Source organism: Melitaea cinxia, chromosome 2 (genome assembly GCF_905220565.1).
Source record: "Melitaea cinxia chromosome 2, ilMelCinx1.1, whole genome shotgun sequence".
Classification (NCBI taxonomy): domain Eukaryota; kingdom Metazoa; phylum Arthropoda; class Insecta; order Lepidoptera; family Nymphalidae; genus Melitaea; species Melitaea cinxia.
The window spans coordinates 11997919-12012897 of NC_059395.1; the positions used below are offsets into that span (position 1 = coordinate 11997919).

The window sequence follows — 14979 nt, forward strand, 5'->3', positions numbered from 1 at the left end:
CGCAAATGGTCTACGCAGGAATAGTAAGTACTTCGAGTAGCTATTATCTTCTCAATATCTATCTTTATACCAAAATTCATCAAAATTGGTTCTGCGATATAAAATCAATTTTTTACTACCAAATATGCATTAGAAATATATTATCAATTTTTATTGTATTTATGGTTCACTGTTGTTGCGATAATGGCTTACTCATAAAAGATAGATATATGCTGTCGCGGACTTTTATGTAGGACTAATTAAAATAAACATTTCGCTTATCTATAATCTCTATATATATAAAAGCGAAAGGTCACTCACTCATCACGAAATCTCCGAAACTATAACACCTACAAACTTGAAATTTGGCAAGTAGGCTCCTTATAAGACGTAGGCATCCGCTAAGAACGGATTTCACGAAACTCGACCCCTAAGGGGGTAAAACGGGGGTAGGAAGTTTGTATGAAAGTCCTATGTTTTAGAAGTAAGAAACTTGAAATTTAAAATGTAAGCTCTAGAGATGATGAAAAGGTGTCCGAATAATGTATCTTTAGAAATCAACTCCTTTTTGGGGTTAAAACGGGGGATCGTAGGTTGACTCACTGATCACGAAATCTCCGAAACTATAACACCTACAAACTAGAAATTTAGTAGGTAGACTTCTTATAGGGCATCAACTACCACTAAGAATGGATTTTACGAAACTCGACCCCTAAGGGGGTAAAACGGGGGTTGGAAGTTTGTATGAAAGTCCTATGTTTTAGAAGTAAGAGACTTGAAATTTAAAATGTATGCTCTATAGATGATGAAAAGGTGTTCAAATAATGTATCTTTAGAAATCAACTCCTTTTTGGGGTTAAAACGGGGGATGGTAGGTTGACTCACTCATAACGAAATCTCCGAAACTATAACACCTAAAAAACTTGAAAATTGGCAAATAGGCTTCTTATAAGACGTAGGCATCCGTCAAGAACGGATTTTACGAAACTCGACCCCTAAGGGGGTAAAACGGGGGTTGGAAGTTTGCATGAAAGTCCTATGTTTTTGAAGTAAGCGACTTGAATTTTAAAATGTATGATCTATAGATGGTGAGGAGATGTCCAAATAATGTATCTTTAGAAATCACCTCCCTTTTGGGTTTAAAACGGGGGATGGTAGGTTGACGCACTGATCACGAAATCTCCGAAACTATAACACCTACAAATTTGACATTTGGCAGGTAAGTTCCTTAAAGGGCGTAGACACTCGCTGAGAACGGATTTCACGAAACTCGACCCCTAAGAGGATAAAACGGGGTTGGAAGTTTGTATGAAAGTCCTATGTTTTTGAAGTAAGAGACTTGAAATTTAAAATATATGCTCTATAGATGGTGAGGAGTTGTCCAAATAATGTATCGTAATCTATATATATATATATATATATAGATTACGATACATTAATAATCTATATATATAAATCTATATATATATCTATAATATATATAAAAGCGAAAGGTCTCTGACTCACTCATCACGAGAACCCAAAAACTGCTTGAGGGTCCATCCATCTAGGATGGATAAAGATGAAATTTGGCAGGGAGGTAGATTATAGTTAGTAGATTATAGTAGAAGAGTAGAGAGATTTTGCGATATTCCACCGCTAAGGGGGTTTAATTGGGGTTGATAGTTTGTATGAAACATATACAGCAATTATAAGTTCGTCGATAGGTTATTTATACCGCAGCCTGAAAATAAAACTAAGAATGTGGTGTATAGAGAGGTTTTATAAAAACAACTATTAAATTATACTAAATTGTGCCTTTTAAAAAGTTACTCAGTGTAATAAGCATTTCAAGTGACTGAAATAAAAAAAAATGCCTACATCTTAATATCCACATCTTCATAACCACGCGGATGTAGTCGGGAGCAACAGTTAGTGTATTATAAAACAAAGTCCCCAAAAGTGTATGTGATCGATTCCCTCAAAATCTACTGAACGGATTTTCATGCGATTCAAGAGGAAGGTGTCCGGAACGGCTAAGCCGATTTTAATGAGAGTTTCACTGGAAGTTTGCCAGGAAAAGTTTGTGACACACTGATTTCAACGCGAGCGAAGCCGCGGGCACAGCTAGTACATTATATAGGTACGTGTTAACTCTACAGTATTTGGAGCGTACGTCAGAAAACCTCGCAGATGGCAGATTTTTACTGACAATAATCTTTATATTTTGAACTATTCACACACTATCTTTAAAAATTATAGCCTATGTGTTATTCTAATGTATATAAGCTATATTATTGTAAACTTTCATTAAAATTCATTCGCTAGTTTTTGCGTGAAAGAGAAACAAACATCCATACATACAAAGTTTCGCGTTTATGATATTAGTAGGATTACATGCATAATATAGTAGAAGAACATTGATAGTTTTAGAGGTTTCTAATGTGATGTCTTAAATAAATACATTGTTTTGGGCATATATTATAATATATTATATTCATTTTATATTTTTTGAACTGAAAACTTCTTTAGCAACGTTTTACACTTTTTTATATTTAGTATCAGCATTGCACCCGTGTGAAACCGGGGTGGGTCGCATAATTATAATCGTATAATTATATTTATACATATTACAATAAAACGAATTTGGACATCGCAAATCACTAACGACACCGACGTTAGCGGATATCAATACGAGTCGCCAGATAGGCGCTAGTCATCTACTACAGTTGTTTATAGGAGTAACTGATTTAGCTCAGTTGTTACATTCGCGATCCGGATTGCGCATTGTTTTTCAAATATACCAACACAAATGGGAATTGAGTAGAAAGGGATTGCGTGACGCACGAGCATGTTATGTGTCTCCGTCGCACACTCCGTTCTCTTTCTAATACGAGTCTGTGGCAATAGCTGCGCAGGTCGAATCGAGTGCATTCACTCGGTATTCGCTATTAGCGTCATCAAGTAAACAAGTTTTCCACCAAGTGCCACACATTGGAACGGAACGTTTGTTAAAAAGTATAATATCATAGTTTTATACTTAATTTCTGACATAAGCGTGAATATTTTGTGTGTTTATTGAAACGTAATATAACACATCTTGAGTGTGTCAGCATCCGAAATATTAAAGAAACAGTGCAAAGGTTAATTTCATCATAATGGACGCTACTAGTAAGTAAACAGATATGTAATGTAAATCATACTTAAAAATAATGTCCTCGTGAGTTTAATATTTCATTGTGTAAATGTCAAATTAAGACATTAAAATAAATTTAATTGACTAATCTTAAATTATTCTTATTTGAATTTACGCAATAAGCTACATTTCTTATACATACAATAAGGGCATAATAAGGAAAATTAAATATTTCAAATGGGAGCAGTTGTTGGTGTGGTTTTTAAATATTACCGACATAAATTATCAAAATTATTTGTTCACTTCGGTTTAACTACAATTTACCTAACTGGAAAAAAGAGAAATTTGGTAAAAGTACAGATAATTACGGAAAAGAGTAATAATATGACAAAAGAGTTTACAAGGTAACATCAGTTTAAAGGGACAGATAACTAAAATAAACAAAATAATCCATCCAGTTTCACTCGTTTTAAAAGTTATATGAAAAAATAATTGTAATTTTTTTTTTTTGTTGTAAGTAGATCGCTAAAAACCTACAGTGTATTTTTAAGAATAAATGATGTAGTAATTAGCTAATCGTCACTCTAGGTCTAATTGATGGGTTATTATTTATTTATTTATTTAAAAGTAATAGTGGTTAAAAAAATGTAAATAATCTATTGCTATAATAAAATTATCGATTTTAACGCTTTCCGTTTCATAAACCTTGGCTCAGATACGCCCTGAATAATTCGTGCGAGTTTTAATAGTTGTTTCGACACAACTGTATATAGGTATAATGTACACGATTTTTCTTGTACTAAAATCTTAAAAATAAGATTTCAGTGTTTTCATTCATTTATATACTATGTACTATAGCCTGTTTTTTTTCGCTACGGACTAAATTGACATAAGCTGTGTTGCTAGTTTTTTGTGAATCATTAATAGTGATATGCCACCACCGGAACTTTACGTAATTTACAATTTAGTATCGTTTTTCAGCAATAATTACAAAAATGTGTCTTAAAAATTTTAGAATGTGGCGACAACCGTAATGTACCTATAGGCATACCTATATATGTACCTGTATGGCTAATGTATAGATATGATAAATGAAACAGTTATTTTTTAAGTATTTATTAAGCTTAGTAATCACATGCAAATTAAGGCTATCTCTTAGATTAAGCACTATCGAATTATGGGGTTTTGGGGAATGGAGGGTGGAGGGTGGATGGGGAGCTATACTAGGAAACATTGCCATCGTTCGGAAACCAATGGTTATGAAGATCTATCTATCTCAGTCTATGTTGTCTATACGGCTGTTTCAATAGTCAATCTATTTCTGGTTTTGCCTCTTAGCGATAGATTTTTGACGCAATTTCTATGGAGCTCACGTCAAAATTATATCTCTTGTAAGCAAATTCAGAGATAGATAGAATATTGAAAGTGATCGTATGTCGTTTATGTCAGTTCGTATCGTTTATTGATCTTGCAATCGAGATCAGTTTTACGTACTCCTGTTCGAAAATAACATGTGAAATGTGAAATAAACGTGTGAGAGCTGCGGAATTTTTCTTCTAATCTCAAAACTTTAACCATGGATATCTCTATAATATCTGCATAACCATGGAGTTCCGAAGAGTGGCAGTGGTAGCGGAGGTACCAGTTTCTCTTTATAATTTGCCTTATGTGCAACTTTTTGAACGCTCAAATTCTCATTCTCCTTGCGCACTTTGTATACCGAACTCCTGGCTATGTTTAAAATTTCAGCAGTTTTTAAAACACATTGGTTTTTCTTCAGCGTTTAGGTTGGAGATTCTGTTCTCTTTTCGGTGTATACATATTTGTACGCGTTCATTATCATGTTTTTTTCACTTTTGGCGAAAGAAATATGCTTTTGTCTTTTTCTTGGCGAAAAGTTTTCTTCGTCGCATTTACACGACAAAGTTGAAGGTTGAACGTCCATCATATATGGCTCAAACAAAATAATAAAACTAAAGAACAAAAAAGCAACGTAACAAAAAAAAAACAAAACAAACAAAGTCAACGAAAAGGAAACAAATAACACGTGAAATCGCATACGACAACGGGCGCATTTGAACACTTCAGAGATTGAAGAACGAATGCCGTGTATTCAAAATAGCAACGTGTTTTCGTTTTTTATGGCATTCATCATTACAGCCTATACAGTCCACTGCTGGACTGCCTCCACAAGTTTACGCCAAAAATAACGTGAACTCATGTGTTTTGCCCATAGTCACCACGCTGGGCAGGCAGGTTGGTGACCGCAGTACTGGCTTTGTCGCACCGAAGACGCTGCTGCCCGTCTTCGGCCTGTGTATTTCAAAGCCAGCAGTTGGATGGTTATCCCGTCATCGGTCGGCTGGTTGTGGAACCTTGTTATCCCTTAGTCGCCTCTTACGACACCCACTTTTATGGCATTAGCTACGGTCTATCGACCAATTTCTAACTTGTTATTGCGTATTCTTCAACAACAAATAAATAATTTTTGTATTTACTCCGTATAGTGAGTAATTACAATAAAAAAATATTTTTTTTTTATCTGATGCTCCATAGTTACCATGATTTTTAAAAGATTCGTCAAATAATAATGATAAAATTATGTGGGCAAAAAAAATTAAAAAATTACGATTCATAAAACCGGTTTCGTAGTACAGTACTATTACTAAAAAGCTGGTATCATTATTTCGAAAATTGACATTTGCATGTGTCAATTTAGTCCGTAGCGAAAAAAAACAGAGTATAGGTACTACTAGCTGTGACCACATTTTGTAATTTAGAATAAAAAGTAGTCTTAGCTTGCATACAAAGTTTCCGTAATAAAATAACAAACACAGCTCCCTTCATTCACCCTTACAAACATTAATAACACGGAGTAGTATAAGTATTAATAATATTTGTAAGGGCGATTTGTACGAAATATAATATAAAGCTTGAGTATTTCTTTGTTTTATTCCCCTAACTTGTAATTTCGAGGTTAACTGATCGGATTCGTAAATTTCACTTTACCTTCGAAACCGTAAAAAAGTCTGTTTACTGTTAGTTTATTGAGTAAGGCTTTAAAATATAAACAAAGCTAAGGCTCCAAAAAACTAAACGGTGACCAAACACAAATGCCACGTATCGAAATATGCATATAATTAATAGACATGTCTGTTTGAATATATTCCTAAGGTGAATAATTTTTTCATCATCTTTATTACATTTACATACAGTATTAAAAAGGCAAATTTTCAGATACATTACAATACATTTTATTAGCGACCTCATAACAATATCTACGAGTGTAATTAAGGTTAAATAGTATTGTTTGTTTCAAATTAAGTTCATAAATTGTCAGAATGTACTATACTACATTATAGGTATTAAAACTCAAAAATTAAAACTTCAGATATGATATTTAATTTAAATGACATTAATAGGCTACTTGTTGTTTTTATTTACAATAATTGTGTTTGCAGGCAAACGAAGAAAAACCGGCTTCAATTATATCGACAAGTAAATACAACGTATGTAGACGAAAAAATAGTCAAGTAAATACGCATTATCAAAGATTACTCCAAAATTTGTAATCAGATCTCGATGAAATTTAAATGTGGACCACATGATAAACATCGGCTTTCGATTAAATCAAAAATCATTAAAATATGTACACCCAGTAAAAAATTATGCGGATTTTCGAGAGTTTTCCTCGAATTTCTCTGGGATCCCATCATCAGATCCTGGTTTCATTATCATGGTACCAAACTAGGGATATCTCCTTTCCAACAAAAAAAGAATTATCAAAATCGATTCATAAACGACGGAGTTATCCCCGAACATACATTAAAAAAAACTCGAAAAGTCGAATTGAGTAACCTCCTTCTTTTTTTTGGAGTCTGTTAAAAAAACACACGACTATGACTGTATTATCTATACATTATTAATAAGAATACAACTAGGACATTTCGATTTTATATTTACTTAAATTACATTAAGATCATACAAAGTCATTATTCTGTATATGTTAGATAATGTTGTTAAGCAGAGTATATGCATTCACTGCACCTGATAATGACGCACTGTGTAGTAATAATTGCGTTTCACATTTCAATTACTTGAATCAAGTAATTGATTCAGGTAATAATGTTGGAAACCTCAAGATTCCAATAATATTATTTCTAACTTGATATATTTATTTAATTGAGGCCGGCCTGTATCTATACCTACATAAGAGATAGGCAAAGCGAATTATTGGGGTCTTTAGATTAAAATAAGTCCATTAGAACCTAAAACAATGAATGTAATATTTTGGGCTCCCTAATTATGTGCTTATTCCGACATCACGCGAAATCTGCAGCACTAAATTAGATGCGGTTTTCATAGTTGTGATCACGGAGACTTAAAGTATGGTTTAGGATTTATCTTGATATGTAGTCTAGAATAGGATTCCCGGAACAGGCCTGTTTTTGGAAACCGGAAATTCCTGGTTCTTTTGGCACTTTCAGTTCTTTTTAGGTTTTTTAACCGACTTCAAAAAAAGGAGGAGGTTACTCAATTCGGCCATATATAATTTTTTTATTTTTTTTATGTATGTTCGGGGTAACTCCGTTGTTTATGAACCGATTTTGGTATTTCTTTTTTTGTTGGAAAGAAGATATCCTTAATTTGGTACCATGCTAATGAAACCAGGATCTGATGATGGGATCCCAGAGAAATCGAGGGTAACTCTCGAAAATCCGCACATCTTTTTACTGGGTGTACCGATTTTGATGATTTTTAATTTAATCGAAAGCCGATATTTATCATGCGGTCACATTTAAATTTCATCGAGATCTGATTACAACTTTTGGACTAATCTTTGATAATGCTTATTTACTTGACTATTTTTTCGTCTACCTACGTTGTATTACTTGTCGATATAATTGAAGTCGGTTTTTCTTCGTTTGCCTGCCAACACAATTATTATTGTAAAAAACAAGTGCTATTTATACTTCAAAAGTGTTTACAACTAGACATTTAATTAGTTATCGTTGAATTTTAAGTAATATTACAAAGAAAAAATTATAGAATTAAACAGAAAATGTTGGTAAAAAAAGTTATTTTCTATTCTCGCGTTTAGTAGTAATAAATAACATTTATATAAAAAACTAATGTCACGAATTGTCCATGTCCATCATTTTAGGGCAAAAGCACTGGTTACAAGCGATTTATTACCTTGAAAATAAGATTCAAAAAAGAGTACTCTTTCTTACCTTTAAGTTTTGCAAAAAGTAAACTGCTGGGATAAACTTTAATTTTTTTTTTTAACTGGTGCCATTTGGTATATTGCCAAAGCAGTAGAAAGTAACTTCTATTAGTCTTTACTAACATCATAGCATTATTCAGAAGGCACACAAAGCAAAGCTAAATGGTAGTTTCTAATGATTCTATGAAATGCATCGCTAATCATCCTCTGATGAAAACACTCAATACGTGAAGTGAGTTTTGACTTAAGAGCTAGTTTTTCCAATCTTCATTTTTTATGTGGCAAAAAGTCTAGCGGCCAATGGTTTACCGACCTCCGATGTCCTTTTTTCAGTTTTGAACACAATTAATGCTGTACTGTAGAGTTTAATTGTGGAACTCGGAATTAATATCTGGAAGGCCTTTGATCGGGTCTGGCATAAAGCTCTTTTGGCATAGAAACCATCATATGATCTTTCCAAAGTATCATACACTCTGGTAACCAGTTTTCTTAGCGAGCTCAGAATAAAATAGTACTCGAAAGAGTATGTTTGGAAACCCCATTAATGCTGCTATTATTTGTCATAACACAAATTATGCATTTTATACTGGCAGTCCTTATTACCTTTGGGATGAAAGTGGAAGTTGGGACAAGTTTGAACGCTTACCGCTTACAAATTTACCTTAATTGTAGCTCCGATTCGATTCGATTTCTTGAACACCTCTCTGAATATTAAAATCCTTGAGGCTTATATTACGAATTGGGTCCTTTTCAGAGTTCAAGTGGAGAGTAATACTAAAGTGACTGCTAAAAATCTCAGACTGTACAGGCCCAGATGATATTTCGTATTGGGAAATTGGCTTCTTTTTCGTAAATCCGCCCCTATGTGAAATATTGTTCGCGCCTATATAGGTGTCCTCCAATATAAATTCCAACACCTAGACTCCTTGGTGGCGTCGACGGTCAGTTCGTAATATCGTTTATAACCTTTAGATATCTTTTCATCTCACCATAGAGACGTTGGTCCTACATGAGTTTTAACCATCTATACAATGGGGAGATTTCTGAACAGCTCATTGACATCGTTTCGCCGTCATAGTTTACCTTAACAGCCTTCTCTCCAGGATACGTTTTTTTTTTTATATATATAAGTAATATACATCCACGGGGTTTTGAACCCATGTCCTTTTTTATTTCTAAAACATGCATTTTTTTTTAATCAAAATAGGCGTTACTCAGCAACATCGTTGTTTAAGTTGGACTAACTTAATGTCTCCGATAGAGACGTGAGTCAGGATACGTTATTAATTTAATTGCATTAGTATGAATTGCGTAATTAAAAAAAATCCCCAAAAAACCGAAACTGAAATTTAATTTCAGGTTAAGCCGGAATTCAGCCCGAACAAACAGACAGACAGACAAAAATTGTAAAAAATGTTATTTTGGTATATGTACTGTGTATACATCCATATGCATGTATGTGCAAATAGACACTCCAATTTTTTTTAAGTTGTATAAATTATATGTAATTAGTAGTAAAATCATAACGAATTCGTCTCTTATCACAATTTAAAAGTCGCAAGTAGTTAGTAGTTTATTATTGCTATAAATATATGGACTAAATCCACAATAGTAAAATAGTCGTCTGCCGCCCCAATGTATTTACCCAAATCATACAAAACTGGTTTCTGTTTTCTTTTTTTTTTTGTTTTAATCTACATAAAGTACATTGTTAATATATATATATAAGTGGTCTGTTTGTTTGTGTTGTGTGTTTGTTGACCTTAGACATGGGGAAAGATTTGACTGATAAACTTACGTTATACTTGTATAAGTAGATACTTAATACAAGACTGGATAAAGGAGAACCGTAGCGTACCAACTAGAATTATATCCAGCAGTGTTGTACGTTATTATGATGATAATAAATATGTGTAAATAAAGAAATGGCAGTATTTCTTTATCGTAACATAGAGACCAAACCGTACAGCACAATATAAAATTTTTATCTTAATTTTCAGTGGAAAACAAAATGGGTCTACCACCGCCATACGAACCAATGCCGTCACACCCTGCGCCACCACCTTCTTATTACCCAAATGCTCCTGTTCAGCCACCATCAACTGATGGACCCCGTACACAAGTTATAACTTCCGCACCGCGTACTGTAAGGGTCATCAACATGGGCCCAGGGCCTACCGGTACGGTGTGCCCAACTTGCAACAAATCAATTGTTACGAGGGTAGAATACGTATCAAATAATAGAACGCATATCGTATCCGCAGCTCTTTGTATTTTAGCCGGGTAAGTAAATATAACGTACAACTTATAACTTACCACTTGAATTACAATAAAAAGTGTGTCTCTCAGCTGCGACATGCGACCGAAGTGTACTCTCACACAAGAGGACGCCGAATGTTACTGTTGTACACAATTTCATTCCCCATATTTTTTCATACTACAAATACAAATATACTTAATTGTACACCCAGAAACAATACATGTAAATTAAAAATATCCATGCAATATGCGAAACATAACTAACGTAAATCGAATAAAAAAAACTATTTTGTTTTTATTTTTACCCAAACTGTGTTTATCGCAGTGGCAATGGCATCCAAATTAATTTAAATAAAAAATGTATGAGACTAGAAAAATTATAAAGTATATTATAATAAAGTAAAGTAGTAATTACATTATAATATCTCTTCTTGAAAAAAACCTAATTAAGTGCTATTAATTTCAATGCCATGTGATTATTATTTTAAGGTCTACTTATTCTCAAATCTATCTCTCGTTGTTTTCTCGTGGGCCTTTCTACGTTTCTCGCAGAGTACATAGCTGCACAGCTATCAGTCCCGATAGTTATCATAAAAACCTGATAACAAACGTTACTCTCACGAGGAAATTACTTGGCAATTCGCAATTTTTATTTTCTGATTCAGTTCACTTCGGTACTGGGCTGTAATTATTGATTTCATTTACCAGTAGTGCACAAAGTTTTTGTAAGATTATAGTTTCATACAAAACGAGTAAACCTCACGCAGTAGTGCAGTATGATTTCTCATTAATAGTTTTATATCTATTATTGTGGATAAAATTAGTGCTTGAATAGCAAACCACGATTAAAGTTAAATAAGAAGATAACAATGTAATTAATAAAACTGTGATTGTAGAAAGGTGGAGAAATCACGTAAAATGTACATTAGATTACTAGATTAGATTTGTTCTACTTTTTCTATACGCTATTATTATACCTGTTAGGGATTTTAGAGCTTCATTTGTCACAATGTTCCTATAGGCATGCCCTCTAATTTAACTTTAATATGACGTTTTCTTTAACTTTAAATTCAGTGGTAACCTTAAACATAAATTAATATTTAATATACATGTTAGTCAGTCTAATAGATGATACACAGCCATCTGCTCCTAAGATAGGAAACTTAATGCCTGTGTTTTAGGTAACAGCCCATTGATATAGTTACATTTTTTTTTGTTATAAATAATAAGATCTATAAATAAATATATATTACACCCACACTCGTGGCAGGATTTGAACCCATCGTCTATAAATTTATAAATCATTTTTATTACAGGTGCTGTTGCGGCTGCTTTGTGCCTTATTGCATAAATTCCTGCAAAACCGCAAATCATTACTGTCCACAGTGCAGAGCCTTTATAGGCACTCACGTTCCCTCGTAATGTTTATATTATTCGTATTAATTATAAGGCTGCTTAAGGTGCTTTAGATGTGTAGAAAATATTATTTATCATCTACAGGGTATATATGATTTTTTTTTTATATTTGTATTCCATAAAAGTTATATTTATTTATTATATTTTATTTAAAATTTATTTTACTTTTAAATTTTTCCGTTAGGACAAAAAATTAGAACAATTTTCTTTTTGTATTTGTGTTAATTAGAGAATTTATGTGAACTAAAGACAACAAAATGCAATAAGTGTAACTATAACTGAGGTAATAATTTATAAGGTTGTCTGGAACAGATCGCTCTTTTAGCGATAATATCGCCTTTGTACACCGTTCTTTATTTGTAATATGTTATTGTTTTGACTTTTATTTTGTACAATAAAGAGTAAGCATAATAATACTTCCTGTCCGAAGTAGATTAAAAAATACATAATACAATTATCGAAAGACAAGAATGATCAAAATATTGGTTTTAACTAATTTTATTTTATATATAGTATAGATTCATATAAACTTTTTTGAGAAGATAAAGCTACACAATAATAATTAATTATATAATTTTTGCATCTAAACTGATTATGAATTATTATTATTAAATTATTTATATTTTCTTTTATGCAACTACGTTGGCAAACAAGCGTACGGCTCACTTGATAGTGAGCGATTACCATAGCTTATAGGACACTTGCAACAGCAGAAGCATCGCAAGCGCGTTGTCGACCCTACCCCCAATCTCCTCGACTCTCAGGAGCTCTGTTCACCTTACTCAACACAGGAAGCTGTGATTTTAAAGCTGTAATCTTCTATAAGGTGGAAGTACTTCCCCAGCTGGCTACTCCAGATTTTGATCAGGATACTTTCTGCTGTGGTTAAATATCAAATTACATATTTTATGTTTAAAAATTATGTTTTTGCTTTAAAAACAACATAAAATATGTAAGTTGAAATTCATAATAATCATTTTTTGTTTTTCTTTTGTGTAAACATGATTTTTAACTATATCCTAAATTGAAAACAACTTGAACTTTCTGTGATAAACTTTTATATATCGATATTAAAAATAAATAAATATTTTATTTAAAAATAAAACAATTGATTACAATTAATATTTTTTTTATTATTTCTTATTCCTAACATCGCAACCTCGCAAGGTCGAAGTCATAGGTATTCGGGGAAACTAATATAAGAACAAAAACATTTAGAAGTTGCAGCACAACACAGTTCCCAGTCATGAAATGGCGACCACCTACCTACCTACCAACCAAACCTAGCAACCTAAAATTATGTCACAAGATGTTAACCCATTTTTTTTTTTATTTAAAGAAATCAAATAGAGTGCCCTTGCACCGCAAATACTCTCAACTAATTTTAGAACGTTTGGCCGTAATTCATAGCTACCTGAGTTTTGGCTGGGCCTTACGACGTGAAATAGACTGAAATTTTTAAAGAAACCGATAAAGAATTTAAAAAATTTGCAAAATAGAAGAGACCTGACAAAAATATTGATTTCATAATCTTTTTAATGGCGTATGTCGTATGTCGTAATTCATGGCTTAAACAACAAAATGTTAAATTAATAATTCGACTCTGCCTTTAACTAATGTGTACAATGATGTATATAAATACTTTTTGTATATGAATTCAAATCCAATAAGATTTCAATCAACTTAAAGACTGAAAAGTTACTAAAGCAGCACGTTTAATATATAAATATATTATGTTTTTAATCTATTTTGTTGGAACGAAGTTCCTTACGGCAGGCTTGACATTTGGCTGGGCGACCGAACTGAAAAAAATGTGATACTAAAACCGTAAGAAAAATATATAACGGAAGTGACGTAATATCAGTCACACGACTGTATTACGTCACTTCCGTTAACCTGTATGACGTTTGTAAAACTAAAATATTACTAGTAAACTTTTTCAAATTATTTATGTCATTTTATACTGTCGACAAAAATAAATAAAGACATATGTTTTTTTATTTCACATAATAGTTTGAATTATTATTTTATTTTCTTTGATTTATTTTATTTTACGTTATTAGTTATTTTCTAAAATAGTAAATTTCCTAAATACTTTTATGTACGTAATTAAACATCAATCAACAAAATAAAAAAAAAATTAACACTTTTTTTTTCAAATTGTGTTGCTTCTATACTATCGGAAGGAAATTTGTTCCTACCTAGTGTCCCATGACACCACATAATTTTTAAAAAAAGTTTACTAATATTTTAGTTTTACAAACGTCATATTATACAGTCGTGTGACTGATATTACGTCACGTCCGTTATATATTTTTCTTACGGTTTTAGTATCACATTTTTTTCAGTTCGCTCGCCCAGCCAAATGTCAAGCCTGCCGTAAGGAACTTCGTTCCAAAAATTACTAGATCATATCAAATCTATCCGAACCATAGCTAGCTTCAAACGTCTACAAAAGATTTTTATTCTCAATCAAGTATAAACTTAAATGTTTTAAAAAAATTTAATTGTTTGCAAATAACAAAAAAATATACAAAACTAATATTAAAATAGAATAAACAAATACAACTCTCAAATACAAATACAACTATTTAAATAAAAATAAATTTTCAAAACCATACAGTGTCGCATCTAGTTTCGATCATTGAACATCCATGTTTTAGTAACATTATATTTGTTTTGCAAACTACCGGCATTTATATATGGATTGTGAAGCTCAAGTCGCATTTTACCCTTATTATTATTGTAATTGTTTACTTTGTCTGTCAGAGAGTGAAATATAATTGTGATGAGAAATAAACTTTTTAAACATAAAAATTTTGTTACAGATAAAAAATTATACTATTTTTTTTATAATACCTATTTTCAGAAAAGATTATTGTTTCATAGATATGTGTATGGCATAAAAATAAGTTACGCGTAATTAAAAACAGTTTATAAAATAGATTTTCTTGTATAAAAACCCAGAAAGCGATGACAGTTA

General features: G+C 32.2%; 1 protein-coding gene across 1 annotated transcript; it reads left to right on the top strand.

Annotated features, from left to right (window-relative positions):
* Nucleotides 1–2862: 2862 nt before the first annotated feature.
* On the top strand, nt 2863–12584 carry LOC123660536 (lipopolysaccharide-induced tumor necrosis factor-alpha factor homolog). The gene is made up of 3 exons (XM_045595596.1): nt 2863–3129; nt 10322–10604; nt 11897–12584. The coding sequence occupies exons 1-3, from the start codon at nt 3117–3119 to the stop codon at nt 12000–12002; spliced, it is 402 nt and encodes a 133-aa protein (XP_045451552.1). The 5' UTR covers nt 2863–3116; the 3' UTR covers nt 12003–12584.
* The last annotated feature ends 2395 nt before the right edge of the window (nt 12585–14979 follow it).

Excerpts from the sequence above, each read along its gene's own strand:
- LOC123660536 (XM_045595596.1), top strand. Across the intron at positions 10,605-11,896 it reads GCTCTTTGTATTTTAGCCGG|GTGCTGTTGCGGCTGCTTTG; the intron begins GTAAGTAAATAT and ends TTTTTATTACAG.